The sequence below is a fragment of the Vipera berus genome (assembly GCF_964194415.1).
Source record: "Vipera berus genome assembly, chromosome: 7".
Lineage (NCBI taxonomy): Eukaryota > Metazoa > Chordata > Lepidosauria > Squamata > Viperidae > Vipera > Vipera berus.
This window is the reverse complement of record NC_138209.1, coordinates 68,604,767-68,632,227: the sequence shown is the minus strand read 5'-3', so window position 1 is coordinate 68,632,227 and position 27,461 is coordinate 68,604,767. Positions and strand designations below refer to the sequence as shown.

General features: G+C 43.5%; 2 protein-coding genes across 6 annotated transcripts in view; one reads left to right on the top strand and one right to left on the bottom strand.

Moving 5' to 3' along the window:
• The window catches only part of PPAT (phosphoribosyl pyrophosphate amidotransferase), a 67,424-nt gene extending 61,138 nt beyond the window's left edge, over positions 1-6,286 (bottom strand). Inside the window, exon 1 of the mRNA XM_081333198.1 lies at positions 6,011-6,286. Coding sequence (XP_081189324.1) covers positions 6,011-6,138 — 128 coding nt within the window. The 5' untranslated portion in view covers positions 6,139-6,286. The remainder of the gene's footprint in view (positions 1-6,010) is intronic.
• PAICS (phosphoribosylaminoimidazole carboxylase and phosphoribosylaminoimidazolesuccinocarboxamide synthase) overlaps positions 1-26,433 on the top strand; it is a gene marked incomplete at its 5' end in the record, with an annotated part of 64,978 nt that extends 38,545 nt beyond the window's left edge. Inside the window, 10 exons of one of the 5 annotated variants that reach the window (XM_081333197.1) lie at positions 7,129-7,301; positions 8,102-8,153; positions 13,201-13,398; positions 17,062-17,240; positions 19,872-20,051; positions 20,162-20,275; positions 21,098-21,181; positions 21,274-21,454; positions 21,621-21,779; positions 25,836-26,418. In XM_081333197.1, coding sequence (XP_081189323.1) covers positions 8,135-8,153; positions 13,201-13,398; positions 17,062-17,240; positions 19,872-20,051; positions 20,162-20,275; positions 21,098-21,181; positions 21,274-21,454; positions 21,621-21,779; positions 25,836-26,002 — 1,281 coding nt within the window. In that variant the 3' untranslated portion in view covers positions 26,003-26,418. Of the gene's footprint in view, positions 1-7,128; positions 7,302-7,380; positions 7,815-8,101; positions 8,154-13,200; positions 13,399-17,061; positions 17,241-19,871; positions 20,052-20,161; positions 20,276-21,097; positions 21,182-21,273; positions 21,455-21,620; positions 21,780-25,835 lie in introns of those variants that run through there. The other 4 variants (XM_081333194.1, XM_081333196.1, XM_081333195.1 and 1 more) reach the window with 4 other exon arrangements.
• Positions 26,434-27,461: the final 1,028 nt, after the last annotated feature.

The window sequence follows — 27,461 nt, the reverse complement described above, 5'->3', positions numbered from 1 at the left end:
AAATGTACTCCAAGATATAAATATGACCTGCAATCTTATACTTATGGGGCAGTAAGACCCACAGAATCAAGAAGCCATAGGGCTTCTTGTAGGGGTATAATAAACCATAATGTTGCATATATATTTTTTCTGAACATCATGGGGAACAAATCTCTGTAAGTAACCTTAAGTGAACATACGAAAAAAATGATTTTTCAAAAAGACTGGATATTTTGTAAAAACATGAGAAATCTTTTGAGAAGATGCTATATTGCTATCTTTCAAGGTCAGGAAAGTGAAACACTGAAGACATAGCACTAAGCCCAAAATTAAAGAGTATAAACCTTCCCTTTCTTTCCGTAAAAAAAATCTGTCCAGTTCTAAAGAAATTTTAATCATGCTGACTAACTGCCAAATTTTCTGATTGGCAAAACTCCCACAATCTGTGTCCATCCTGTTCTTGCCAAAATGCAGTATTTCTCAAAATGAAGTATCTTCTAGAAAAAGATTAACAAGCCTAAAACTTGTTCCAAAATGTTACAGAACAGTTTGGGTCAAGGACTTGCATGACGTTTTTTCATATATTGATTAACACAGTCTAATTGCCTAAACAAGATTATTAATAATACGGTCTTATTTATTCTTTATTAAGAATTTGTTTAAAAACTATTCAACTGCTTTTTTCATATTTTGATATTTAGCGCTCCAATCCAGTATTTAAAATCTAACCTTGATCATTCCTGAAGAGTGAAGGACTTTTAAAAATCTCTTTTGACATATTGCTAGCTCAATTTAATCGACTGGAGTACTAGACTGCAGTGTAAATGATTTTGATCACATGATACATACCGTTTCCCCCCAAATAAGACCTAACTTGAAAATAAGTCCTAGCACGATTTTTTCAGGATGCTTGTAATGTAAGCCCGACCCACAAAATAAGCCCCAGTTAAGATCCTCAGCCATACGGACCCATTTAGTATATATCCCCCAAAATAACCAGAAAATAACCCCTAATGCGTCTTTTCGAGCAAAAAGTAATATAAGACCCAATCTTATACGTGTACTTCTGAAATCCATGATGCCTTGCTTGGTCTGCTGAAGATGAAACATGCAAGAAACATTAATTTTATTTATTTAGTAAACTTATACAATACACATGTTGCCTGGAGGCGACTCTAGGTGTCTTAATCATATCAATAAGGGTACACCTCATACTGCAGAATACTTTGTGTCATGCTATACCTGGATGAAATAGAGTGCCACTCATTATTCCTAAGGCAAATTAGCTGCCCTTTTTCTAGCATGACCATCATTTTTTTCCACTAAGAACTGCTGATTTCTAGCAGGTATCATTGCACGCCAATTCCCATCAGCTCTACTCAGTTCTGGCCATTGGAGATGAGGGGGCTGAAATGTTTGGGCAACACTTGGAAGTGAAAGCAGCATACATTGCTCACATCTGGAAAAGACAGTTCAGAATCACAACCTTCTGAGGATAGAATTCCTTTTTGCAAAAGAGCATTCTTTGTTTTGTTTTGGCAGATACCTAAATCAAATTAAACAAAAAACTTTCAAAACATTCCATAAATGGTGACTCCAATGTTAAATTGTGCCCTAAAATGCAGAAATCTGATCTATTTTGGGATGTTTCCTTGAACCTTCCTATTAGATATTCCCACTTTAGATATATAGGTAGTCCTCAACGTGACCATAATGGAGCCTGCCCATTATGGTCGCAAGTTAGAATGGTTGTAAAGTGGGGCAACCACATTACCGTCCCGATCTTACAATCTTCTTTGTGGCGGTTGTTAAGTGAATTACCGTGGTTAAGTAAATCCATAGTCATTAAGCAAGGCCATGGTTAATTATGGGGCATTTTTGCCCAAAACTGGAAATAGATGCCATTTTTTTTTGGCAAAAACGTGGAAAGCATGTGGGGCTGTTGCTGAATGCCCAAAATGCAGTCATGTGACTGTGGGGGGGGGATGGAAGTTTGGAATTGGGTCATTAGTACCTTGGGGGGGGTGTCCTTCATAACTCTGAATGGTCGATAAATTTAAGATTTAAAAATCGTCAAATTGAAGATTTTAAAAACGTTCGCTTTTAAACTCCGTCATAGGGCACACTTCTCTCTCTTTAAAATCAATATGCTGCTTTTAATCAGGTTTCTTAATTATTTCAGTTTTGTGGAAAGGATTTGGAGGCCATCTAATTTCAGTAAACACGAGGAAACTTGTACCCGAGTTACACCTTGTGTGTCAAGACATTCTAAACAATATATACCAGGGTGCAAAACAAAAATCACCCAAGAGTAGTTTAAGGTGATCTTTAGAGTAGTCCCGATACTTAAGTGCATTAGAAGAAAGATTCCTGTAAAAGAAATCTTATTATTGTTAATTCAGCCTATAAAAGCTAGGGAAAAAAGGAGGGGGAAGAGTATAGTTTTCAAGAAATTAGTCTCATGGCATAGATTTTAAATATATTCAGAGCATAATTTACATAGAGCTCACATTTCATTTGTTTAGCATCATTCACACTGGCAGGAGATTTTGAAGGTAAAGTACCACAAAGGTTAGAGCCATTTTACATTATCTGAAAAATATGATTTGGATAGAAAACTCCACATACACACACAGGAAGGAATTATTTTATGTATCTATGCAAAATATTCCCTAAACTTTATGCCGAATCATATGAAAGACTACGTCTGTCTGTCTATCTAAATATATCTTAACAGAACTATATTAACCAATTAGTGTTATTAATCTTCTCTTATAATATGCTGTAATTCATGTCAGGACTTAGAAATACCAAACGTAGACTTCATTTGTGCCTTGCTTTTTGCCATATAGTTTATAAAGGTAGCCCTAGCTTATCAATGATAACTGGGATTGTAATTTCCGCTGCTAAGTGATGTGATCATAAAGTACAATGTCATGTGACATATCACTTAGCCATAGTAGTTCCAGCAGTCCCTGGTTGCTGTCATTAAGTGACTCATCATGGGTTGTTAGTCAAGACCTCATTTGGTTGTCACTTCCAACTTCTTGCTAGCTACTGCTATTGCTGTGTGTCTGTGGGGAAGCTGCCCTGGGCCAGAATTTTGAAGACTGGTCATAAATACCACTCATTTTGTGCCAACTTAAGTTTAAATAGCTGTCATTAACTAAAAACTACCTGTATTGCCTCCATCAACTTTTATCAATGACTTGTCCCAGCTGAATTTTTTTTTGCATATATCTTTAATCTAGATTTACCAACCAAGTCTAATTGATATATTACACCCTGACACATTTTCCCACCTGAAACTCATTCTCCAGGCTGACTGGATAATGCATTGTTGGGAAGGCATACAAGAGGTAAAAGTGCTCAGAATTTATGCAGTTCTGTGTTCAAACTAGGTCCCCGGGTTGTTTAAAGAATGATGGGAAAGAAGCCAGAATCACTGTTAAAATTACCTTACTTTCCCTAATTGTAACTAAATATTAGCTACTATGATTTTAGCTCTGTCTTTATAGTTAATTGAAAATGGAAAGTTAAAAACAGGAAACCGGTTGCTCTGCTGCCTGTGCTTGTGTAGAGCTGAACAAACCATTTGAATGATAACCCACCATTTATGTAACAGATTTCATATGTGCAAGGATAGCTACTCTGTAAAACCTGGCAAGTTGATACTTCAAACTGTTACTATCAAAGCAGGAGCAGAACTTTAAAAAAAATTAATAATATTGGGGATGGGAGGAAGAAAGTTTCCTGAGATGGAAAAATAGGTCTGTCAATTCCTTTTGAGTTGCAAATTTAGGGGTGGGATTGTAAATGCTTTGTTAGAGCAGTGTAATATTTTTTTCTTTCTTTTCTTTTTACCAAGAAGGTGACTGTTGTGTCTTAAATATCTATGCCTGTGTAGTCTAGGGCAGGGGTAGGCAACCTTGGCTCTTTGATGACTCATGGACTTCAACTCCCAGAATTCCTGAGCCAGCATGGCTATGTGGATAGCCTTGAGTTAGGCCAAAACAGGAAAGATTTGATTAGCAAGGTGTATTCAAAAGACTTGACAAATACTTCACACACACACACACACACACACACATATTTCTTGGGAAGTAATCATGCTCAAGGATCATGTGGCACATGTGTCTAGGATTTACTTTTTAAAAACTCCCTAGAGTTTTCCTCAGCATGGCTGGCTGAGGAATTCTGGGAGTTGAAGTCCATGAGTCATCAAAGAGCCAAGGTTGCCTACCCCTGGACTCTAGGGAGTTTTTAAAAAGTAAATCCTAGACACATGTGCCACATGATCCTTGAGCATGATTACTTCCCAAGAAATATGTGTGTGTGTGAAGTATTTGTCAAGTCTTTTGAATACACCTTGCTAATCAAATCTTTCTTTCCTGTTTTGGCCTAACTCAAGGCTATCCACAGGATATAGTCACAACTTACAACAGCTCATTATTTTGTGTAAATTATTCAAATTGCTAACAAAGAATTTAGGGAGGCTGATGTGATCATTTTGAACTTCTTATGTTCTCATCAGTCAGTCATACCCTTTTTATCTGAGATTCGAACCTGGGCTGATTATATATTAGGCAGTTGCTTTAACTTCCTGAGCCACAGGTTCTTTCTCTCATTAGCTAGGAAGCAAGGGAGATATATGTGTTAAGTATTTGTCAAGTCTTTTGACAAATATATATAACACAGTAGCATCCAGCCACACAACGTTTGGAGAATTTGCACAAACATAGAGAAGGTACATCCTTAGAGTACTTTCTGTTAAGGGGATTGAGAATTGTGGTTTCTGCTTGGTTCAGCAGTCCCAATCCTCTAAGTGAGCAAGAACAAGTATCCACAGAGCAAACTGAATCTAGAAATTTACCACTCTATGAAGAAATGCATACAGCTAAATTTTTAGCAGGCAAGAGAAACAAGGGTAAAGAGATGTAGACTAGCCTGATGCTCTCTGGAGATGCTGGATTAAACCTACCAATATCCCCAGCCTGCAGCGTCAAGAAATTTGAAAAAGACATTGGATTAGACTAAAGCCAATATAAAATAAAGCACAGATATGAAGTAGATAAGATGAGCATGTGTTTGCAAACAAGCAACTTCCTTAGAGGATGGGCAAGTGAGGCCGAAGTTGTTATCTTGTTGGGATGTTTCTGGGCAGAGTAGGTAGAACAAATATATCACACAGCAGGAAAGGATTATGGGCAGAGTCTGCAAGGGGTGGATATCTTGCAAAACAAAGCCATACAGTCCCTTTTATCTAAACTTTGCTTTTGTACTTTTCTATGGCTGAAACCAAGAGTAAACCAGATTGCCAAAACTGATTTGGGCCCAACGCTCTACAGCGGGACTCTTTAAAAAGACTGCTGCTGTAGATCCACAGCCAAGTCAATGGATCCGAAGATAATCCTGGTTTATTGGGCCACCATCCAGTTCAGACAGGAGATTTTCAGCAGGTTTTAGAGGCTCTTCAGCGGTTGAAGAAGTACCTGTAAACTTTGATCAGGAAGAGCTCTTGGCCATCCTAGAATTCTGAGGAAGGGTTGGGATCCTTTGCACAATCGGGAATTACACTTTAATCTTACCGACAAGCAGGTTCGTTTTCTTGGTATGGGGGTGGGGTGGGGTGGGGGGGAGAAAAACAGGAAGAAGGGCTCAGGGTGCAAGCCTGCACAAATTTACTCAGATATCCAGAGTGCATATGCATGGGTGGTGGGGGTACGCAGAGTGCATATGCATGGGGGGTACGCAGAGTGCATATGCAGGGGAGGGTACGCAGAGTGCATATGCAAGGGGGGGTATGCAGAGTGCATATGCACGGAGGCGTTTACATCCTTTGCACACGTACTTTAGTTATTTTTAGTTATTACCGGAGCAGACCCTACCGAACCGGCGCAGGTTTAACTCTTTAATCCCACCGCATTCCTCCCACTCCCTCTCTCTCTCCCCCCCCCACACACCGCCCTTCTTCCACGCTCCTCGCATGTTTCCCCCAAAGCGCCCCCCCCGCCCCCCGGTTCCTTCCTACCTGTGCTGCAACCCCACCAACCCCAGCGTGATCACATGGGGCACATCCAGCTCGGTGGGCCAGAAGCCGGCGGCGATGCAGCCGAAGACGCCGCATGCTTCCCGGATGCCCAACTCTTCGAATTCCATGATGCACGAGGCAACGGGCGCGTGTGCTTGTGCGTGCGTGTGTATGCGCGCGCGGATGCTACACGCAGTTTCCCTGCCCGCTGCTTGTCGCTTCAGCCGCCGCTTGAGTTTGTGGGAAAGGAGGAGAAAGGGGCGGGCTGGCTTGGCTGGCTGGCCGTTGCAGCGCCAGTTCCCTGCTCCCACCCCTCGCCTTATTTACATACACACACACACACACACACACACACACACACACACACACACACACACACACACACAGAGGCTCACTCACTCACGTGGGAGGGGGCCACACACACACACAGGCTCACTCACTCACGTGGGGAGGGGCCACACACATACACACACACAGGCTCACTCACGTGGGGAGGGGGACACACACACAGGCTCACTCACTTGGGGAGAGGGACACACACACAGGCTCACTCACTCACGTGGGGAGGGACACACACACACACACAGGCTCACTCACGTGGGGAGGGGGACACACACACAGGCTCACTAACGTGGGGAGGGGGCCACAGACACACACACACACACACACACACACAGGTTCACTCACTCACGTGGGGAGGCCCCCCCACACAGGCTCACTCACTCACGTGGGGAGGGGGACACACACACACACACACAGAGGCTCACTCACTCACGTGGGGAGGGGGGCACTCTCTCTCTCTCTCTCTCTCTCTCACGTGGGGAGGGGGACACACACACAGGCTCACTCACTTGGGGAGGGGGACACACACACAGGCTCACTCACTCACGTGGGGAGGGGGACACACACACACACACACACAGGCTCACTAACGTGGGGAGGGGGCCACAGACACACAACCACACACACACAGGTTCACTCACTCACGTGGGGAGGCCCCCCCCACACAGGCTCACTCACTCACGTGGGGAGGGGGGCACTCTCTCTCTCTCTCTCTCTCACGTGGGGAGGGGGCGGCCGGGTTGTTTTCCGTGTCAAGGAATGCGCCGCCTGAGGCGAGTCGCGCGTCTCCGAGTCTTCCTCCCAACCCCGGGCCGGCGGGGAAGGAAAGGGCAGGAAAACAGGCGGGACCGCTCGGCTTTCCAACCTTTCCTCCAAACTTTTTGCGAAGTTTTGCAGCGGAACTTTCCCTCCCTCCCATCCTCTCACCCCGCGGTGTTATTCAAACTTGGTGCGTTTTGACTTTTCACGCTTTGAGGGGTTGGGGGGGGGGTGTCGGGTCGACGGGAGGGGAAAGGGGCGAGTGGGCGCGTGGGGTGAGGTGTTAAAAAGTGACTGCGGAAGGGCGGCCGGGGCCGCAGCTCTGAGGCGAAGGGACGCTTCCTCGCGGAGCAGAGCGAGCCAGCGCGGGCGGGCCCGTGGGTGAACTCTGGCGCGAAACAGGCCCGGGCGGGAGAGAACGAAGCCTGGAAAAGGGCGCGCGGGCGGGCGCGCGGGCGAGGAGAAGGAAAGGACACAACTTCGCTTCCCACGTTACACTTTGGCAGCGCTGCCCCGAAGGCGGAGGAGGGGCGGAGGTGGAAGCCGCTCGCAGATTGGAAGGCCGAGGTAGCGGGCACCTTTCCCCCTTTTCCCCTCCCCGCTCGGAAAGAGGAGGTGACGGTGAGGGGGAAAAAAACACAAAAAAACGCGCCCGGGCTGGTGCAGTTTCGGGGCGCCACCCCGCGCGAAGCCGCGGCCATTGGTGGGCTCCGCGGCTACTCTTCCCCCCCTTTCCTCCTCCTCCTCCTCCTCCTCCTCGCTTCGCCGGCCCCTTCCGCTGTGGCCCCCTTCTTCTTCTTTACGCAGCTCCGCCGCCAGTTCGAGACCCGGCTGTGCCTCTCTCTCTCTCTTTTCCACTTCAACCTCACGCCCTCCTCCCACGCGCCCCCCGCCGCCCTCTCGGAAGCTTTCCTGGCGCCTCGCTTCTCTCCTTCACGCGCGTTTCACTTTTTTTTCCTGCTTTTTTTGGTTTTGTTTTGTTTTTTTTAGGCGTCCCGGATCTCCTCAGCTCCTCTGGCCGCGATGCCTCCGATCCATTCAGGTGAGTTGGCTTCTTGGGCTGGGTTGGCTCGCTCGCCTCGGCGGGCTCCGCGGAACGAAAGGAAGGAAGGAAGGCGCCGCTGGCCGCGCTCGAGTTGGCCGCCTCCCTTGCCTCGTTCCCGCCTGAGGCGCCGGAGAGAGCCGCTTGCTTCGTCTCTCTCTCTCCGCCCTTCGCAGGTTTCGCCCTTGGGGGAGGCTGCCGAAGTTTATTTGTTTATTTATTTATTTATAATTGCATTTCTATACCGCCCTTCTCCCGAAGGACTCAGGGCGGTGTACAGGGCAGGAAAAGCTTTACGTGCAAAAGTTAAAATGAAATGAAATTAATTCAGCCCGAACGATCAATGGAAAGAAACTTTTTTTTTTCGAGGAGCAGCGCTGGGTCGGAACCCTTTCGCGCTCTCCTCGTCCTGCTAAGACAGGGGTCTTCAAACTTGGCCCTTTTATGACTTGTGGACTTCAACTCCCAGAATTCCTCAGCCAGCACGGCTGGCTGAGGAATTCTGGGAGTTGAAGTCCACAAGTCATAAAAGGGCCAAGTTTGAAGACCCCTGTACTAAGATAAAAGAGGCGCAGATCAAATAAATAATAATAATAATAATAATAATAATAATAATAATAATAATAATAATAATAATAATAATTTTTCATTAAAAAGGATGCCTTTTAACTGCCCCGGCCATGCAGAGCTCTGCCACCAAACGGGCTGCAAGAGAATCCGTGTTTTTTTTTTTAAAAAAAATAAAAATAAAAATCCGCGCCTCTTAATCCAGGACTCTCACGTACAAAGGGGAGAGCGCGTGAATGGGTTCCACCGATCCGATTACCTGGCAAAACGTGTGCGACACAAATCGGAAGTTTGGGGACCTCCCGGAGGAAAAAACGGTGGGAGATTTCGTGGGCTGGGGCTGCCTTGGGAGAGGAAGGAGCTGGCAGTTATGGTTCCCATAACTTGGGGAAGTTGTTTCAGTTTATTGAATTTATATACCGCCCTTTCCCCCCCCCCCCCAGGACTCAGGGCGGTTTACAAAAGTATTTAAAAACGTCAATAGCCTTGGTGGAGCAGTGGGCTAATGCCTCCCTAAGTAACACCAACTGCCTGCAATTAGTGCAGGTTCGCCTCCCACCAGGCTCAAGGTTGACTCAGCCTTCCATCCTTCCGAGGTAGGTAAAATGAGGACCCAGATTGTTGGGGGCAATTAAGCTGACTTTGTAATAATGCCGCTTAGGGGGGGCGAAAGCCCTAATAAGCAGGCATATACATAGAATGAAGGCTACTGCTACGCTTGTAAGCCGCCCTGAGTCTTCGGAGAAGGGCGAGATATAAATGGAATTAAAATAAAAATAAAATACAATACAAAAGTTAAAAACAGTTTAAAATAAATAAATTTGATCCCTGAAAAATATAAAACCCCAATTAAAAACTCTCTTTGGAAAACTTTTGAAAAGTTGGCTGTTGTACACGCAACACGTTGGTTTCCCCCCCTGCTCAATTTCCCCCCCTGCTCGATTTCGCTTCCCGTGGTCGGTCTCCCACTAGAATGGGGGGGAAATGGATTAAAGCCGTCCAAATATCTTATGGGAAAGATGCCCAGCCAGTGCTGAATTCTCCATTTGAGTTTTGGATTGAATGCATTATGCAGAATGGAGGGAAACTTGCTATGTCTGGGTAGCCCTTGACAGTGTATTAAGAGTGACCAAAGTTACAACGGAACTGAAAAGCGACTTGTGGCCATTTTTCACACTTAATGACCGTTGTAGCATGCCCATGGTCATGTATTTTACATTCGGATGCTTGATAACTGGTTCATATTTATGAAGGTTGTAGTGTCCTGGGGTCACATGATTATCTTTTGTGACCTGACAAGCAAGGTCAATGTTGGGAAGCCAGATTCCCTTAATGGCCCATGTTACTAGTTTAACAACTGCAGTGATTCACTTAACAAATGTGGCAGGAAAAATTGTAAAATGTGGCAAAACTCACTTCGCAAATTTCTCACTCAGCAACATAAATTCTGGGCTCAGCTGTGGACTACCTGTGTTTTATATTCACTCAAGGAAGGGTGATTGGCGCTTCTGCCTCTACTGTTCATTAGTTAATATAGCCATCTAGTTTTGTTATACCATATTCAGGCCCCAGTAGGCAAAGTTGCGAAGTTTTTGTTGGACTTTTTTCCCCTTGTAGTTCTGAAAATTTTGCAGCCTAATAACGTCTCCCATTATGTACAATATGCAATTTTAGCCATATGAAACTTCAAATTCAGATCCCTTGCAATATCAATCTGTCTGTCTATCTGTCTATCTATGGGATCTGTCAGAACAACCAAATGTAGTTCTCTTATGCATATTCTCCCAGTATCGGACTTTGTATGTATCAATTTAAGATTTGGATGGTCAGCTTTTTTTTTAATTCCATTTATATCCCGCCCTTCTCCGAAGACTCAGGGCGGCTTACAAGCTTAGCAGTAGCCTTCATTCTATGTATATGCCTGCTTATTAGGGCTTTCACACACACACACCCCAAGCGGCATTATGACAAAGTCAGCTTAATTGCCCCCAACAATCTGGGTCCTGAAAAGCTTCTCAAAAGACTGGAGAAATGTAAGTGAAGATTTCAAACAGCTATGTTAAAGCATTATTTTAGTCAATTAAAAATTCACTACATTTTGCAAACCTTTGAGATGTCTAGGTAATATTATCAAGTAAGCTGCTTAGAAAAGATGGAGTTACAGGGAGAAAAGTTGGATTGACATTATATCAGAAATCTGTCCAGAGACTTAAAATGTAAGATGGAACAAAATGGTGTTCAAATTATTTTACCTGGTACTCATAATTAGTTTTATAAATCTAGCTATTGCTCGTAATTATCACAATCTCTAGTAAAACACAGAGATATCTCTAAACCTCTTCCTGAAATTATCACTGGAACATTCCATTGTATGTAGTTGCTATCTTTGCTTTTTTTAATTTTTTCCAGGAAAGACTTAATGGTTGCAGAAATGAATGGTTTTATTGAGTATTCTTGAGTTACCATCTGGATATAAATCCTGTCTACTTTTTTAGTGAACACGTTACCTAGTTATCATATATGACTAAGGATAATCCTGTAAAAAAACTTAAAAGGGGAAAATGAATGTAAACTTGCAGTCAACCTTTTTCACCCATGCATCAATAAGTTAGCACTAGATAGTTTCACTTGTCAGAAGTGTGGCTGGTATTTTATTTATGAAATACCCCTTTCATTGCTATACAATAACTTGTGTCTTTATAGATGCAGTAATAACTTTATTATGTCTTTTCCTTGGAAGCATAGGTGGGGCTACTAAAGACACTAGTTAGATTCAAGTTATCATTACCCACTTTATCTTGAAATGTTTTATTTTGTTGACCTCTTGGGCCTGTTATTCCCCATTACAAATTATTTGCCCGTTTAGAGTTTGATCTTACTGCTGCTGTCTTGTTAGCCAATAAAGTAATAGACATTCGAGTCAGGAACAAAAGGCAAGGCAAATTCTCACTCCTTTAGTCACAACTGGCAAAGCTAGAGGTCCTTAACAGCAGGGGATTATTCTGAGGCTTTTTGTGGTCCCCACAGCTTTTGATGACTATGGTTCCTGAAAAGTAGCATTGCCCAGCCTTGGTGGAGCAGTGGGCTAATGCCTCCTTAAGTAACACCAGCTGCCTGCAATTAGTGCAGGTTCGAGTCCCACCAGGCTCAAGGTTGACTCAGCCTTCCATCCTTCCGAGGTAGGTAAAATGAGGACCCAGATTGTTGGGGGCAATTAAGCTGACTTTGTAATAATGCCGCTTGGGGGGGGCGCGAAAGCCCTAATAAGCAGGCATATACATAGAATGAAGGCTACTGCTAAGCTTGTAAGCCGCCCTGAGTCTTCGGAGAAGGGCGGGATATAAATGGAATTAAAATAAAATAAAATAAATAAAAATAATAAAAACTATAGCGTAAGGAAGACAGTTTAAGAACAAAAGCCAACCAACCTTCCTCCCTTTTTAAAGATCAGCTCTGTATAAAGATTCTGGTCAACTTTGGAATATCGCTTTGCTCAGTACAACTCCTCGTTACCCTGAAATGTGAAGAGAGGCCCCAAATAAGTAAAAGCTTCTGACAATTCAACATTTTAAAGAGAGGTGAGGTTGAATGTCTTTTTGCCTTAGAACCAATCAAGGTTGGTTCCCAAAAATGTCCTTGCAAGAAGGGTACAATGTAACAGTGATTACAGCCAGGTTTGCTTGGTTCAAAGGAAAAAGAGCTGAGGTTTCATTTTGAGGGAAAGGGGTAACTGATAAATAGAAGAAATGTAGCAGATGTTTTTATTTTGTCTCCCCAAAGTTAAAACCAGGGCAAAAAAAAAGTTTAAAGATTAATATAGACTTATTTTTCTTCATAAGTGTAAGTGGAGAATTATCACAGCCTGGAAACTGAACAGACCACACAAGAAAAGTGTAGTAGAATGGTTGCTCTGCATGGCTATCTGGATTATTTGATAAATTGCATTCAGCAACCCATTTGTTACCATAGGAACTAAAAAGACTTCAACTCTTGTTTCCTGCTCAGCAGGCTTCTTGTAGTCCTTCGGGAAAGGGCGGTATATAAATCTAAATAAATAAAATAAAATAAATAAATAAATAGTGGGGCATGATTCTCTATCAGTTAAAAGCAACATCAAAACAAGCCTTTTACAAAATTCACGGCTCATGCTAAGACATAATGTGTCTTTTTTAAAAAAAATGGCTAAGTTTGACAGGAGAACATATTCTGAGAATAAAGGCATGGTTTATACATTGCTTATTAGCAAGCCAAAGCAAAAAAAAAAGGCATTTGGTGAACAAAATGAACGAGAGGCAGTTTTTGATCCTCAAACAAAATGTCAAATTGCAGACAGTAGAAGGCTTCCCAAATTTAAGATGCCCTAAATATAATAGAAATGTCTTAGTAAGCATGCAGAAATTTCTCTATAAACTTTAAAATTCAGTGCCTTGTTTTCACATAGGTTCATGATGTAAATATCTCCCTCAATTATTTTTTCCAGAACTTAAACTAGGCAAAAAAGTAAATGAGGGAAAAACGAAAGAAGTTTATGAATTGCTGAATTACCCAGGATGTGTTCTGCTGCAATCAAAAGACCAAATAACTGCCGGAAATGCGGCTAGAAAGAACGTCATGGAAGGGAAGGCTGCAATCTCAAATACAACAACATCTTGTGTGTTCCAGTTGCTTCAAGAATCTGGTAGGTGGTGGAAAAGTTAATCCTCATGCAGAAGAATGTTGTTAGTTGTGAAGTTGTGTCCAACCCATCGTGACCCCATGGACAACGTTCCTCCAGGCCTTCCTGTCCTCTACCATCTTCTGGAGTCCCTTTAGGCTCATGCCTACTGCTTCAGTGACTCCATCCAGCCACCTCATTCTCTGTCTTCTCCTTCTTCTCTTGCCCTCAATCTTTCCCAGCATTAGGCTCTTCTCCAGCGAGTCCTTCCTTCTCATTAGGTGGCCAAAGTATTTGAGTTTCAACTTCAGGATCTGGCCTTCTAAAGAGCAGTCAGGGTTGATCTCCTCTAGGACTGACCGGTTTGATCGCCTTGCAGTCCAAGGGACTCGCAGGAGTCTTCTCCAGCACCAGAGCTCAAAGGCCTCAATTCTTTGGCGCTCAGCCTTTCTTATGGTCCAACTTTCACAGCCATACAGTGCAACTGGGAAGACCATAGCCTTGACTATATGCACTTTTGTTGGCAGGGTGATATCTTTGCTTTTTAGTATGCTGTGTAGATTTGCCATGGCTTTCCTCCCCAGGAGCAAGCATCTTAATTTCTTGGCTGCAGTCCCCGTCTGCGGTGATCTTGGAGCCCAGGAAAATAAAATCTGTCACTACCTCCATTTCTTCCCCAACTATTTGCCAGGAATTGAGAGGGCCAGATGCCATGCTCTTGGTTTTCTTAATGATCTTACTTTTCTTGCAGAAGAGTAACCCTGTGTATAAAGCAATAATGGCCTCACTATATGGAAACTATTTTTGCTATATAGCAGGGGTGTCAAACTGCCGGCCTGCGGGCCGGATCCGTCATGACAAAACCGTGCCCACCCCATTGCCGGCAATGGGGAAAAAGCTCTGATACGTCATGTGACGTTGCGAGTTTGACATGCCCGCTATATAGGAAACTTGCTAATTTTTCTTGGCTTTATTATAATTAGAGATCCTGTGACTATATTTTAGTCCTAAATTTATAGTCCTAGACCAGATAACAATATTTTGACATAAAACAAATTGGAATGACTAGGATACTTAGTAAAAGTGGAAATAATAATCCTTGGCTTGCTACTGCATAGAGAGGATAAGAGAGCAATTATTCCACCATTGCTTGGACACAGTCTATTTGAAGAGGATTTTTTTGCATCTTCCTTCTGTAATGGCTTGTTGGAAGGGCATTGAATCTGGCTAAAGAAAAAGCCCTTCTGACTTTTGGGATCGTTACGTGACTGAATTATCTGGCTAGTTGGAGAAGCTGGGTAGGGCTGAGAAGTCAGCTTGCAGCTTTAAATTAATAGCCCCTCTTTGACATCACTTAGAGGACATTCATAGCCATGAAGCTCATGCTAATTCTGTAACCATCCTGAAAACAAGACCTGGTTATGTTTCTGTTGTAGAAACTTTGAAAAAGTGGTTTAACACCACCTAATAATTTTATGTATGCATTTCCCTACGAGTGCATTCATTCATTCATATGAGAGAGAGAGAGAGACCAGCCCAAGGTCACCCAGCTGGCTTTCATGGCTAACCCAGGACTTGAAATCACGTATGATTTGTTATGATCTATGCCAGGGGTAGGCAACCTTGGCTCTTTTATGACTCGTGGACCAACTCCCAGAATTCCTGAGCCAGCATGGCTCAACTTGGAAACCTCTCCCTTTCCCCTCAGCATGGCTGGCTCAGGAATTCTGGGAGTTGAAGTCCATGAGTCATAAAAGAGCCAAGGTTGCCTACCCCTGATCTATGCTATGGGTTTTTTTTTCCTATTTACATTGCACGTTTTAATAACTTGGATTAAAACCCTCAAGGGTGAGCTGTTAGAATGCTTACCCCCTCAGCCACGAAGGCTTACCATTTGCTTGAAATTATAACCCTTGCAGTGTCAAAAATTGCATATCAAAAATACATCTTGCAGGCTATTGATTACCAAAAACAGATTTGCATCAGTTTATTGAGTTGTACTTCCAAGCCTTGCCTCACATTAGTATGTTATGAAGAAATGTTGCCTTGAGTTAAGTTTAAGGATTAAAAATTAACACGATGGAGTCCTTTCCTGTGTTCCAACCTTCTCCCCCCCCCCCCCCCGCCATGGAGTGTTGAAATATTTGCTTTATAATAATCTGTGGCAAACCTTTAGCTTACTAGTGCCTTCCTGCCTCATTAAAAATGTAGGGTGCATTTAGCACAAAAAAGAGGGGGGGAAATCTGTGCCCACTGATTTTGGGTATCCACTCATATCAAATCAGTCTCTTTTTTGTATACTAACTCAGTTTTGGTAACAGGACTGCAATTCCTTAAAAAAATGAAGTTTCAGCTGTGCTTGCTGATGATTTCATGGAGCTATTAAAATTGTTTTGTTGGATCAGAATGGACATGATTTGCCATTACTTTGTAGTTTAATCTGTAGTCCTGTGGTTCTTTGACTCCCAGCCAAATGCCAACCAAGGCTGACTCTGCTTAATTTGGGAGCTTAGGCAAGTTGCTGCCACCTGCATGTTTGGTAGTGAATGAGCAAATAATGGATTTCCACAAAGCATGAACTCAAGCAGTAACACATAAAAAATAATAAAAACAGATAAAACAACCGACAATATCATATGGAGGAGGAAAATTGAAAAATATAATAGGCTATAGATCATTTAAAACATAGAAAAAGTGAGGTTTCCCCCAGTTGGACATCTAGAAATTGTCTACACTGTTCTTGGCAAGTTGATTAATATTAATGTTTATAATTATTGGTTAAAGTCACATTGTTACCTAGGACTGATTTTAACCTTTTCTAAATCCAAGACTAGCTGTGCCATCCCACTTTTTCCTTCCTAAGCCCTCATAAAGTTAGAAAAGTTTTTGTTAATAGCTTTTAAGTTCAAGAAATCATGCTCTTAGTTTTTATGGAAGTTTTTTTAAAAAAAATTAAGTTATGTTCTACTACGTCTCTAAATCTAAGGGGATATAATTTTTTTACGTTTTAGTCACCCCCCACTCTTGGTTTATAAAATCTTCCCAGTCTGATATAATGCAGGTAGTCCTTGACTTACAGCAGTTCATTTAGTGACCATTCAAAGTTACAACGGCACTGAAAGAAGTGACTTATGACCGTTTTTCACACACATGACCATTGTAGCCTCTTCGTGATCATGTGATCAAAATTCAGATGCTTGGCCACTGCCTCCTGATCGTTGCTATGTCCCAAGATCATGTGATCACCTTTTTCAACCTATTGACAAGCAAAATCAATGGGGAAGGCAGATTCAATTAACAACCGTGTTACTAACTTACCAACTATGATGATTCACTTACCAACTATGGCAGGAAAACTGGCAAGATTCATTTAACAGCAGATATTTTGGGCTCAACTGGTCATAAGTCGAGGACTACTTGTAAAAGCAATTCCTATTCTGGGAGTTTGAAACTAATGGATTGCTTAGATGTAGGTGAAAGATCATGCTTGGGGTTTTCATAAAAAGCAGTGATAGTTTTTTCTGATCTGGATGAAGATAAAAAGCAGTCTGCTGGAAATTCCCATCTCTACGTTTTTATTGATTTTGGCAGAAAAATTCTTTACTTGTATATTTCTGTTTTAGACGGTAGGTTGGATATTTTGCATATTACCAACTAAGATCCAGATGACCATTTTGATCTTTACAGGTATCAAAACCGCTTTTGTGAGAAAACACAACGACACAGCCTTTATAGCTGCTCATTGCGAAATGATTCCGATTGAATGGGTTTGTAGAAGAATCGCTACTGGTTCTTTTCTGAAGAGAAATCCTGGTGTTGAAGAGGGCTACAAGTTTTATCCACCTAAAATTGAGATGTTTTATAAGGTAGGTAGCACAAACATGATTGGCTGTAATGGAGATGACGGTTTTGTATAATTTAACAAATTACCAAATTTTTGTAAGCTTGAACCTCAGGCTAATTATGTGCTTCAGTTCAAACCTCCTGATCCAAGCCTTCCAAAAATAATTCCTCTCCCCCCCAAATACTGTTGCTCAGTACTGATAGAATTTTGCAATTTAGTTGTTGTTAGCTGCGAAGTCGTGTCCGACCCATCGCAGCCCCATGGACGACGTTCCTCCAGGCCTTCCTGTCCTCTACCATCTTCTGGAGTCCCTTTAAGCTCATGCCTACTGCTTCAGTGACTCCATCCAGCCACCTCATTCTCTGTCGTCCCCTTCTTCTCTTGCCCTCCACCTTTCCCAGCATGAGGCTCTTCTCCAGTGAGTCCTTCATTCTCATTAGGTGGCCAAAGTATTTGAGTTTCAACTTCAGGATCTGGCCTTCCAAAGAGCAGTCAGGGTTGATGTCATCTAGGACTGACCGGTTTGGTCGCCTTGCAGCCCAAGGGACTCGCAGAAGTATATATATAAACATATTTTGTTAAAATGTGCTCATGCCCAAGATGCTAGCCATAGGTGCCATGTCAACTAGGAAATGGTTTTTGTGTACAAGGAATCCTCAACTTACAAACTTTCCTTTAGCAACTGTTCCAAGTTACACCACCACTGGAAAAAAAGGATGTCAATGCTGCAAACATTGGATGTTTTTGCTTTGACAATATGAGAGGCAGCCTTTTCCTTTAAAATTGTTTTGCTCTTAGAATTAAATGAAGTTGGGGGGAGGAGGGAGAATGTTCCCCCCCCCTTGTTTTTAATAAGGTAAGAAACAGAAGGGAAGCTTTGGCCTTCAAACTGATTGGAGAAAGTGATTTATGACTGCTAATTGGAGGAGGGAATTGTGCCAGATATTAGGTGCTGAAGGGAGGGGAATTCAGATCTTGGCATTCAACCATGCTGCACTGACCTTTGTTTTCACAATTAAAGACTTTTTAGGATAAACTGTGCCTGAAGGTTCTTTGAAGTGTTTCATTAGTCGGAACCATGACAAAGGACTTGTAACTGGTCCTTGTGCTTATGACCATCACAGGATACCCAAATTTGGGAGCTTGGCAACTGGCATGGAGTTACTATGGTTGCAGTCTCCCGGGGTCACGTAAAGGGCATTTGCAACCTCTAGTCAGATTCTGAGTATCAAAGTCAGTGAGGAAAGTCGATTCACTTAACATCTGCCTGGATCAGTTAACAGCTCCAGTGATTTGCTTAGCAGTTGTGGCAAAAAGGGCAATATTGGGTGTGACTCGTTTAGCCGCCTTATTTAGCAACAGAACCTCTGGTCTAGAATTGCCTGCGATAACTTCAGAAATGTTTGTTAGCTTCAAAAATGTTTGTGTTTGGTGAAAACCTGGATAGGCAACTTACTTCTCAAGTCTGAATGCATTCTGACTTGAGACCTAGCAGGAATGATCTCTTTCTAGTCCAGCTGTCTGTCACGGGGAGGTCACAAGAGAGCAAGTAGCATCACACATCATTATAACATTCTGCAAATAATTCTCAGATTACGATGGCATTCTTGTGATGTCTACTGGTGTTATATAAAAGCAGGAAGGAAGAAAAAAATTATCAGAAAGGCCCATCCACCCAAAACAATCACTTACACCCTCAACTATATGTGCAATGAAAACTGTCGCTTGCTTCTGTTTGGAATGAAGAAATTAAACTTCATCACGAATGACGATATCTGTCATGGTTCCGACAGATGCAATTCTTCAAAGAACCTCGAGGCATTGTTTACCTTAAGGCAGACATGTCAAACACAAGGCCCGGGGGCCGGATCCGGCCCGCAAAGTGGTTTCATGTGGCCCGCGAAGCCATCCTGGAAACAGTGAGGGAACGGCCCCCACTGCCTTGGCCCTGGCCCAGAGACCCTCCTCCTGCCAGAGACCCTCAGATCTGTCCCACTCCTGCCCAGGCCCCCATAGGCACCCTTGATACGAGCGATGTAGAGCTGGCCACGCCCACCCAGTAGGCCATATGCACTCTAGCCACGCCCACCCAGTAGGCCACGCCCACCCTGGCCATACCCACCCGGCCCCCTGAGGGCAACCGCAATGCTGATGGGCCCTCAGTGAAACTGAGTTTGACACCCCTGCCTTAAGGAGTCTTTAATCAAAAGAGCATAGCTTTGGCAGGCACATGGTCAAGCCGAAATCTGGATTCCTCTCCCCTGAGCACACAATATTTATTTATTTATTTATTTATTCATTTATTAAATTTTTATACCGCCCTTCTCCCGAAGGACTCAGGGCGGTGTACAATATCAAAGCACAGTTCCTCCCTCTAATTAACCGTCATAAATCACATTCTCCAATTAGTTTGAATTGTAAGCTTTCCATCCTGTTTAACAACCCTGCCAAATTCTTATCTTCTCTTATTTCAAAACAAGACTTGAGAGACATTCTTCCTCCCCCCCCCCCACCCAGCATCAACTAATTCTAACTCTAAAAGTAACACACAAGTTAAAGAAGTTAAAAGAAGCAAAGCTGCCTCTCCACATTGTTGTCAAAGCAAAAACATCTTGATGTTCTTATTCCAACAAAATCCCCCTTTTTATTGCAGGATGATGCAGCAAATGATCCACAGTGGTCTGAAGAGCAACTCATTGAAGTTAAGTTTAAGCTTGCCGGACTTGAAATTGGAAAAACGGAAGTAGATATCATGGCACAGTCAACCCGAGCCATTTTTGAAATACTTGAAAAAGCATGGCAACCCCAGAATTGTACGCTGGTAGATTTGAAGGTAGATATACATTTATATTTTAGATCTTGGTTGTTTTTTTTAAAGTAAGGAATGAAATTAATTGAATTCAACTAATCTTTTCTTTCGTGTGTTTTGTTCTCCATTTTTAGGTTGAGTTTGGGGTTAATGTAGCCACAAAAGAAATTGTTCTTGCTGATGTCATTGATAATGATTCTTGGAGGCTGTGGCCATCTGGAGATAGAAAACAACAAAAGGACAAACAGGTAATTCTGTTTTTCAGTGCAGATTCTGAAAATAAGCCAGTATTGCAGTTTTACAAGGTGTATGTAACTTGTGTTGCTTCTGTTCTTGGCTTCCTACTGTATGTACGTTTCTTCACGTGAAACAGAAGATGGGGGAAAAAATGGAGGAAAGCCAAATTCTACAGTTAAAATTAGAAAACTGTTAGATCTCTATCTTTCTGCTAATTTTATTTGATTTATGATAGACATTTTAAGTGTCCAAAAATAAAATCCCTAATTACATTTCAGTTAAATTAGTGAAAGAAATATATAAAATATTAGGCGTTTCTAATTACACTTTTGGCAATAATAATGGATATTTTAGATAATAGCTATTAATACCTATGTAAGAGGAAATGAGTGAATACAAAATTCATATTCCAAAATATTGTTTACCCATTATGAGCTATGAAAAGCACCCTTCAAATATGCTGTTGAGTCTGGGCCTATTATTTGATGTAAAGGCATATTAATATGTGTTAACTGGTCGTTACAGCAGTTAACATAAATTATTACTTTTATCTGATTTGATATTGGAGAGCTAGGTAAGCATACGGCCTTGCCTCTGAGTGATAAGTAAAACTTTGGAAGTTTAAAAAAAAAGAACTGGGGAGTCATCATCAACAACTCATAAATCACATTTTTGATCCTTACATGCATTGGACTTCTGTGTCAAAACCAGATTATAAATATGTATATGGACTTGTCAGTTGATTATAATATTGGCAGTTTAAGTAGGTATGAAGTAAGTGAATCTTGTGCATTTTATGTGTAATTTTTTTTTTCTTTTGTGTGTGCTTTTAGTCTTACCGTGACCTCAAGGAAGTGACACCTGAAGCGCTGCAAATGGTGAAAAGAAATTTTGAATGGGTGGCTGAAAGAGTGGAGGTATTTATACCATCTCTGAGAAAGAGATACGGATAATCCATATCATCATTTTCAGTCCTTTTAAATTGTCCTTTGATCTTCTTTTCTGTTAGCTGTTACTGAAACCACAAAGTCAAGGCAGAGTGGTTGTCCTCATGGGTTCAACTTCAGATCTTGGTCACTGTGAAAAAATTAAAAAGGCATGTGGCAGTTATGGGGTGCCTTGTGAATTACGAGTGACCTCTGCTCACAAAGGGCCAGATGAAACACTGAGGATCAAAGCTGAATATGAAGGTACCTAACCCAAATTTGTCTAAATTATTTTATTTTAGTGAACTATTGTTTTAAGTTCAATGGCAATCTCAATTCCTGTGTTTTTTTTTAAAAATGATAAATAATATATTATCTGTTTAGGTATGCATATTTGTATCACACTGATAACATGTTTGTTTGTCATTAGGGGATGGGATTCCCACAGTGTTCGTTGCAGTGGCTGGGAGAAGCAATGGCTTGGGACCTGTGTTGTCCGGAAACACTGCCTATCCAGTTGTCAATTGTCCTCCTCTCTCAGCTGATTGGGGTGCCCAGGATATATGGTCATCTCTGAGAATGCCTACTGGTAAGGTTTATCATTTAACACTTTGAACAAATTATTTTGGGGGGGAGATAGTACATATTTGAAAGTAAAGACATAATCTTACTATCAGCTGTCGTTCTGTTCAAAATAATAAAGTTAGACTGAATGAACGAATGCTTTGATTCTAAATTTACTATTCCTACAATATACATACGGAAGATTATGCTCAAAGGCAGGATTTAAAAAGATTTGCAGTACTGGGTTACCTAACCCTAACCCCTCCACCCCACCCCACCCATTGAATAAAATGGATACACCATTTACTGTAGATATTTAACTTCATATTTTCCTGGGCTGTGCTTACGTTTGTCAGCATTATGAGTAGACTGCTTATTTTTAGTTTTTTCTCTTTACCACCCAACAAAAACTTTTGCATTAAAGGTAAAAGATAACTCACCAACACTTCCGGTCAGCATGGCGGACGTGCTTGTTCGAGCTCCGTGAGCTCCGTGAGTCCCAGCTATGAGGCGTCCCTTTGGAGCCCCTCAGGAGCCTTCGGGCTGCCTGGGATGTGGATTGGGGGGACGAGGCAGCTAGTGGCTGATGAAAACGGGCAGAGAACAGTTGGTAACCTGCGAGCTCTTTCATCTGTTTGCCTTTGTTTGCCTTCTGCCGCTTGCTGCTTGCCGCTTGCCGCTTGCCTTCTCCGGACCGCCTCTCAGCTGTTTGTGGCCGCCTCCGGCGTTCCCTATTGTTCCCTGCTGTGCCGGACCAGCTGGGCTGCTTGCTGTTCTCAGGCTGTTCCTGGTCGGCGAGGAGGTTGAGGAGGACGCTTGTGGGTTCATTTGGGGCGGCAGTGATGGCGGCGGCGGCGTGGGCGGCGGCCTCGGCGCTGGCGGCGGCAGTTTCTCGGGCTGCGCTCGGTGGAGGCGTTTCTTGCTTCCCCGAGCCGTTTCGGGCCGCCCTTAACATCTTCGGGCTGCCTCTGGTTGCCGAGAGAGACGCCTGCGGGTCCGGCTTGGCGGCGGCGATGGCGGCGACGGCGTGGGCGTTGGCGTTGCCGCTGGTAGCGGCGTCTCCTGGGGCCGCATTCGACGGCAGAGATGGCCTGCATCCGGCGACGACGACGACGGCAGCAGTGGGCTCTGGCCGTTCTCAGCGACCAGCACTAAGCGGTGGCATTCCTGGGGCCTCCTGGCCCGAGTGGCAACACTGGACCTGTTTTTGGGCCACTTCGGCGGCATCAGTGTTTTCTGGCCTATTTGGGCCGCTTGTGGAGGCCAGTGACTGGCTGCGATGTTTCTCGGGCTCTTGGCCCCTCTCGCCGGCGGTGGTGCTTCCATCTTACCCCAGACTGCATCAGGCTGCTTTTAGTGACGCTATCGTCCTCGGGCCGTTCTGGCGGCGGAGAGGGCGACTGAGAGTTACCCTAGCGGCGATGATGTTTCCTGTGCTGCCTCGGACCGCTTGTGTTGGCAACGGCGTCTTTGGACCGCTTCAATGGAGCAACAGGCGGTCTTTATACCACCTTTGGACCGTTCTAACGGCGGTGACGCTTTTAGACCATTTCGCCCATTTTGGCCCGTCTACTCTTTTGCCTGAATATATAACTTTGTCTGCCTCCCCCTCTCCCCTTTGGATTTGGTCGGTCCTGGGTATCAGCCATGGTGGGAGAGTGGCTGACTTTTACATCTGCAGCCCCATAGAGGTGGGAGCTCTAGGGGGCATGCCTACCCAGAGTATATCTTTGACCATCCCCAGGTACAGAGTTGCAACTTGCCGTGAGAGGGCGGGGGGGACCTGTTTACTGGGGCACCCAGCTAAGTGGCAGTGCAGCTGGGTGTGGATCCAGATATTTTCTTTTCCGGCCTTCGACCCTCCTTGGTCTTGGTCTTGTCAATGTTATCTGGGAGGAGTTTGATTCTGTGACCCCTGATGAAGTGGACAGGATTATGGGGAAGCTGAGTTCCACCACATGTTTATTGGACCCGTGCCCTTCTTGGCTGGTTTATGCAGCTAGGGAGAGGACACGAGGCTGGCTCCAGGCGGTTATATCTGCTTCTTTGAGTGAGGGTTGTTTCCCCACCATCTTGAAGGAGGCGGTGGTGAGACCTCTCCTCAAGAAGCCTGCCTTGGACCCAGCTGTATTGAACAACTTTCGTCCAGTCTCCAACCTTCGCTTTCTTGCGAAGGTTGTTGAGAGTGTGGTGGCGCATCAGCTCCCTCTGGTCCTGGATGAAGCGGATTATCTGGACCCTTACCAATCGGGTTTCAGGCCCGGGCACAGCACGGAGACGGCATTGGTCGCTCTGGTGAATGATCTCTGGAGGGCTCGGGATAGGGGGTATTCCTCTGTCCTAGTCCTATTAGACCTCTCGGCGGCTTTCGATACCATCGACCATGGTATCCTGCTGCAGCGTCTCAGGGGATTGGGAGTGGGAGGCACGGTTTTTCAGTGGTTCTCCTCCTATCTCCTGGGACGCTCGCAGTCGGTGTTGGCAGGGGGGCAGAGGTCGACCCCTAGGACTCTCGCTTGTGGAGTTCCTCAGGGGTCGGTCCTCTCGCCTCTCCTGTTCAACATCTATATGAAACCGCTGGGTGAGATCATTCGTGGTTTTGGAGTTGGGTATCATCAATATGCTGATGATACCCAACTTTTTATTTCGACCCCAAACCACCCCAGTGATGCCCTCGCTGTGATGTCCCGTTGCCTGGAGGCGGTTCGGGTCTGGATGGGGAGGAACAGACTTCAACTCAACCCTGACAAGACTGAGTGGCTGTACATTCCGGCTTCCCGAGACACCTGGGATGTTCCACCTCTTTCTATGGGGGGTGAGCTTTTACCCCCTGTGGATAGGGCTCGCAACTTGGGAGTCCTCCTAGATTCACGACTCACTTTGGAGGATCACATAGTGGCCGTGACTAGGGGGGCTTTTGCCCAGGTTCGCCTGGTGCGCCAGTTGCGGCCCTATCTGGACCGGGAAGCCTTGTGTACGGTCACTCATGCGCTCGTGACCTCTCGCCTAGACTACTGTAACGCTCTCTACATGGGACTTCCCTTGAAGACTACTCGGAGGCTCCAACTGGTACAGAATGCGGCCGCGAGAGTTGTCTTGGGAGTTTCCCGGTACTCCCATGTTACACCTTTGCTCCGTGAGCTGCATTGGTTACCAGTTGTCTTCCGGGTAAGGTTCAAGGTTTTGGTTATGATCTTTAAGTCCCTACATGGCATGGGTCCGCGATACCTCGAGGACCACCTGCTGCCGGCGTCGACTCCCCTCCGCCCTGTGCGCGCCCACAGAGAGGGCCTCCTCAGGGTGCCTCCTGTCAAGGAATGTCGACTGGTGGCCCCCAGGGGGAGGGCCTTCTCTGTGGGTGCTCCGGCGTTATGGAACCAACTGCCGGTTGAGCTCCGGATGGCATCAGACCTCCGATCCTTCCGTCGCGGGTTGAAGACCCATTTATTCGAACTAGCGGGTCTGGCCTGATGGGGGTACTTGGGTTTTTTATAGGTTTGTTTTATTATTCTGGTTTTAACTTGGGCATTAATTTAATTATCTTTTAATGTTTGTACTGTTGTTTATATTTATGCCCTGTGAACCGCCCTGAGTCCCTTTGGGAGAAGGGCGGTATAAAAATCTCAATAAATCTTAAATCTTAAATCTTAAACACCTGATTTTACCTTTTTTGCCCTGGTTGTTAAGCAAATCACCATGGTCAATAAGCAAATCGAGAGGTGCTTTCCCACGAGGTAACTGGGCTTTCTTCTCTCTCTTGAAATCGTTTCACTTCTTCATCTGGGGTTTGCTTGCACAATCCTGGTGCAGGCTTGTCCAGACAAACAAGGAGCATACGCTGTAAACATTAACTTTCAAAAAACTTATGCTCTTTCTCTAATTTGGAACAGATTTCAGTTCTGAAGAGAATTTTGGTACCTTGTCCTTCACATTCATCTGAAACTCCCATGTTCTGTATGAATTGTTAAATATTCCGTATTACGTATCAGGTTTTTTTTTTGACACACTAAAGTTGATCCTAGTGGTAATACATTGACAATCATATATTTTAAAAATTAAAAATTGTCTTCCTTTTTAACAGGTCTTGGCTGTTCCACAGTTCTTTCACCTGAAGGCGCTGCCCAATTTGCTGCTCAGATTTTCGGGTTGAACGACCACTGTGTGTGGGCCAAACTGCGATCCAACATTCTGAATACGTGGATCTCTTTAAAACAGGCTGACAAAAAGATGAGAGAATATACTTTATAGATGAATTCTTAAACCACTCTCTCATTTTAGCTTCCAGAATTTGATGGCATATCATTCCTAGTATAAGTACTAATGGGAAACTGTTCCTAATCTATTTTATGATAAAAGAGTGTACAGGTGCCCTCTCATTCTCTAAGCTATTGTAAACAACTAATCTTGTATTTTCTAGCACAGTGTAACTTGACAGCAGAGTTATGTGCATTAAGGTAGAATAGATCTTACTGATCCATCATGATTGGTTATTAAAGAGAAATATTACCTGTGTTGACTTGTAATCCTGTACAGAATATGCCCATCTGGTGATTCTCCTAAAATTTATATTAAAGCTAGCAGTGCCATTAATAAATGGACCAGTTTGCTTTTGTTCTAGAATGTGGCCCACCGTGAAATCAAATGTATAAGAACAAGTTATTCAAGATATTAAAATATTGTGCAGATGTTCTACCAAAACTTTCTATAATTAGCTTTTAAGTGCAAAGCTGATAATATGTAGAGCTAATTAATAGTCGGTCTTCAGAGTTTTGAGCATGCCTTTATAACTTGTAAAAGGGAAAGGCCACACTGACAACTTACCATTGAAGACCATACAGAAATACCTGGCACACCAATCAGCTGCTTGATGGCTAGTAGTGATGGCAATGAACTTGGCAACTGTGAAGATGAATTTATTGACTTCAAAAAATGCTGGCATGCCACATTAAGGCTGCTTGGTGAGCCGTATGCAGCCTGCACTCAATATGTTGTGCAGACCTGATTTTTGACTATGAGCAGCATGTGGACGTGTTTTATCAGTTTCAAACTGAATATACCATCTCCATCACTTAAATGAGTTGAAAGTAAATCACACCAAAGGCAGCATTGAATTTTAAGCTTAATTTCAAGACCAATATACTGAAAAAGAGGTATCCAGTTGGTTTCTATCTCAACCACCTATCCTCATGCAGAGACAATTTTTATGCCCATGTATTGCTTCTCCCCTCCCTGTTATTTTACTTTAGCTTTCCTAAGATTCGCTTGTATCCCTACATGGAATTGGAAGGTTGAAATGAACATTAAAGGTCTTCTAGTCTAGTTGCCTGCGTGGTGCAGGTATTATACTCTTGCAGACAAATGGCTGGCTATTTGCTTGAAAACATCTAGTGATGAAGCATCCATGACTTCAGGAGGCAGGCTGTGTTCCATTGCGTAAATGCACACTGGAAAACTACCGAATGCTTGTGCAATCTTTCATTTGGCCACAACTTTTAAGCATATGGCTTGGACTTGGATTTCATTAAGCTTTACCCTATAATGGGAAGATGTTATTTCGAGATAATACAAAACTCAACAATCCAATATTACATATAACTACATCGGATATTCTACTTATTTCTAGTAGGATTATATGCTGTTCCACTCATCAACTGTTGAGCTGCTGGGCTAACTGAGGAAGACAGAGAAGATACAGCTATGTTGGGCC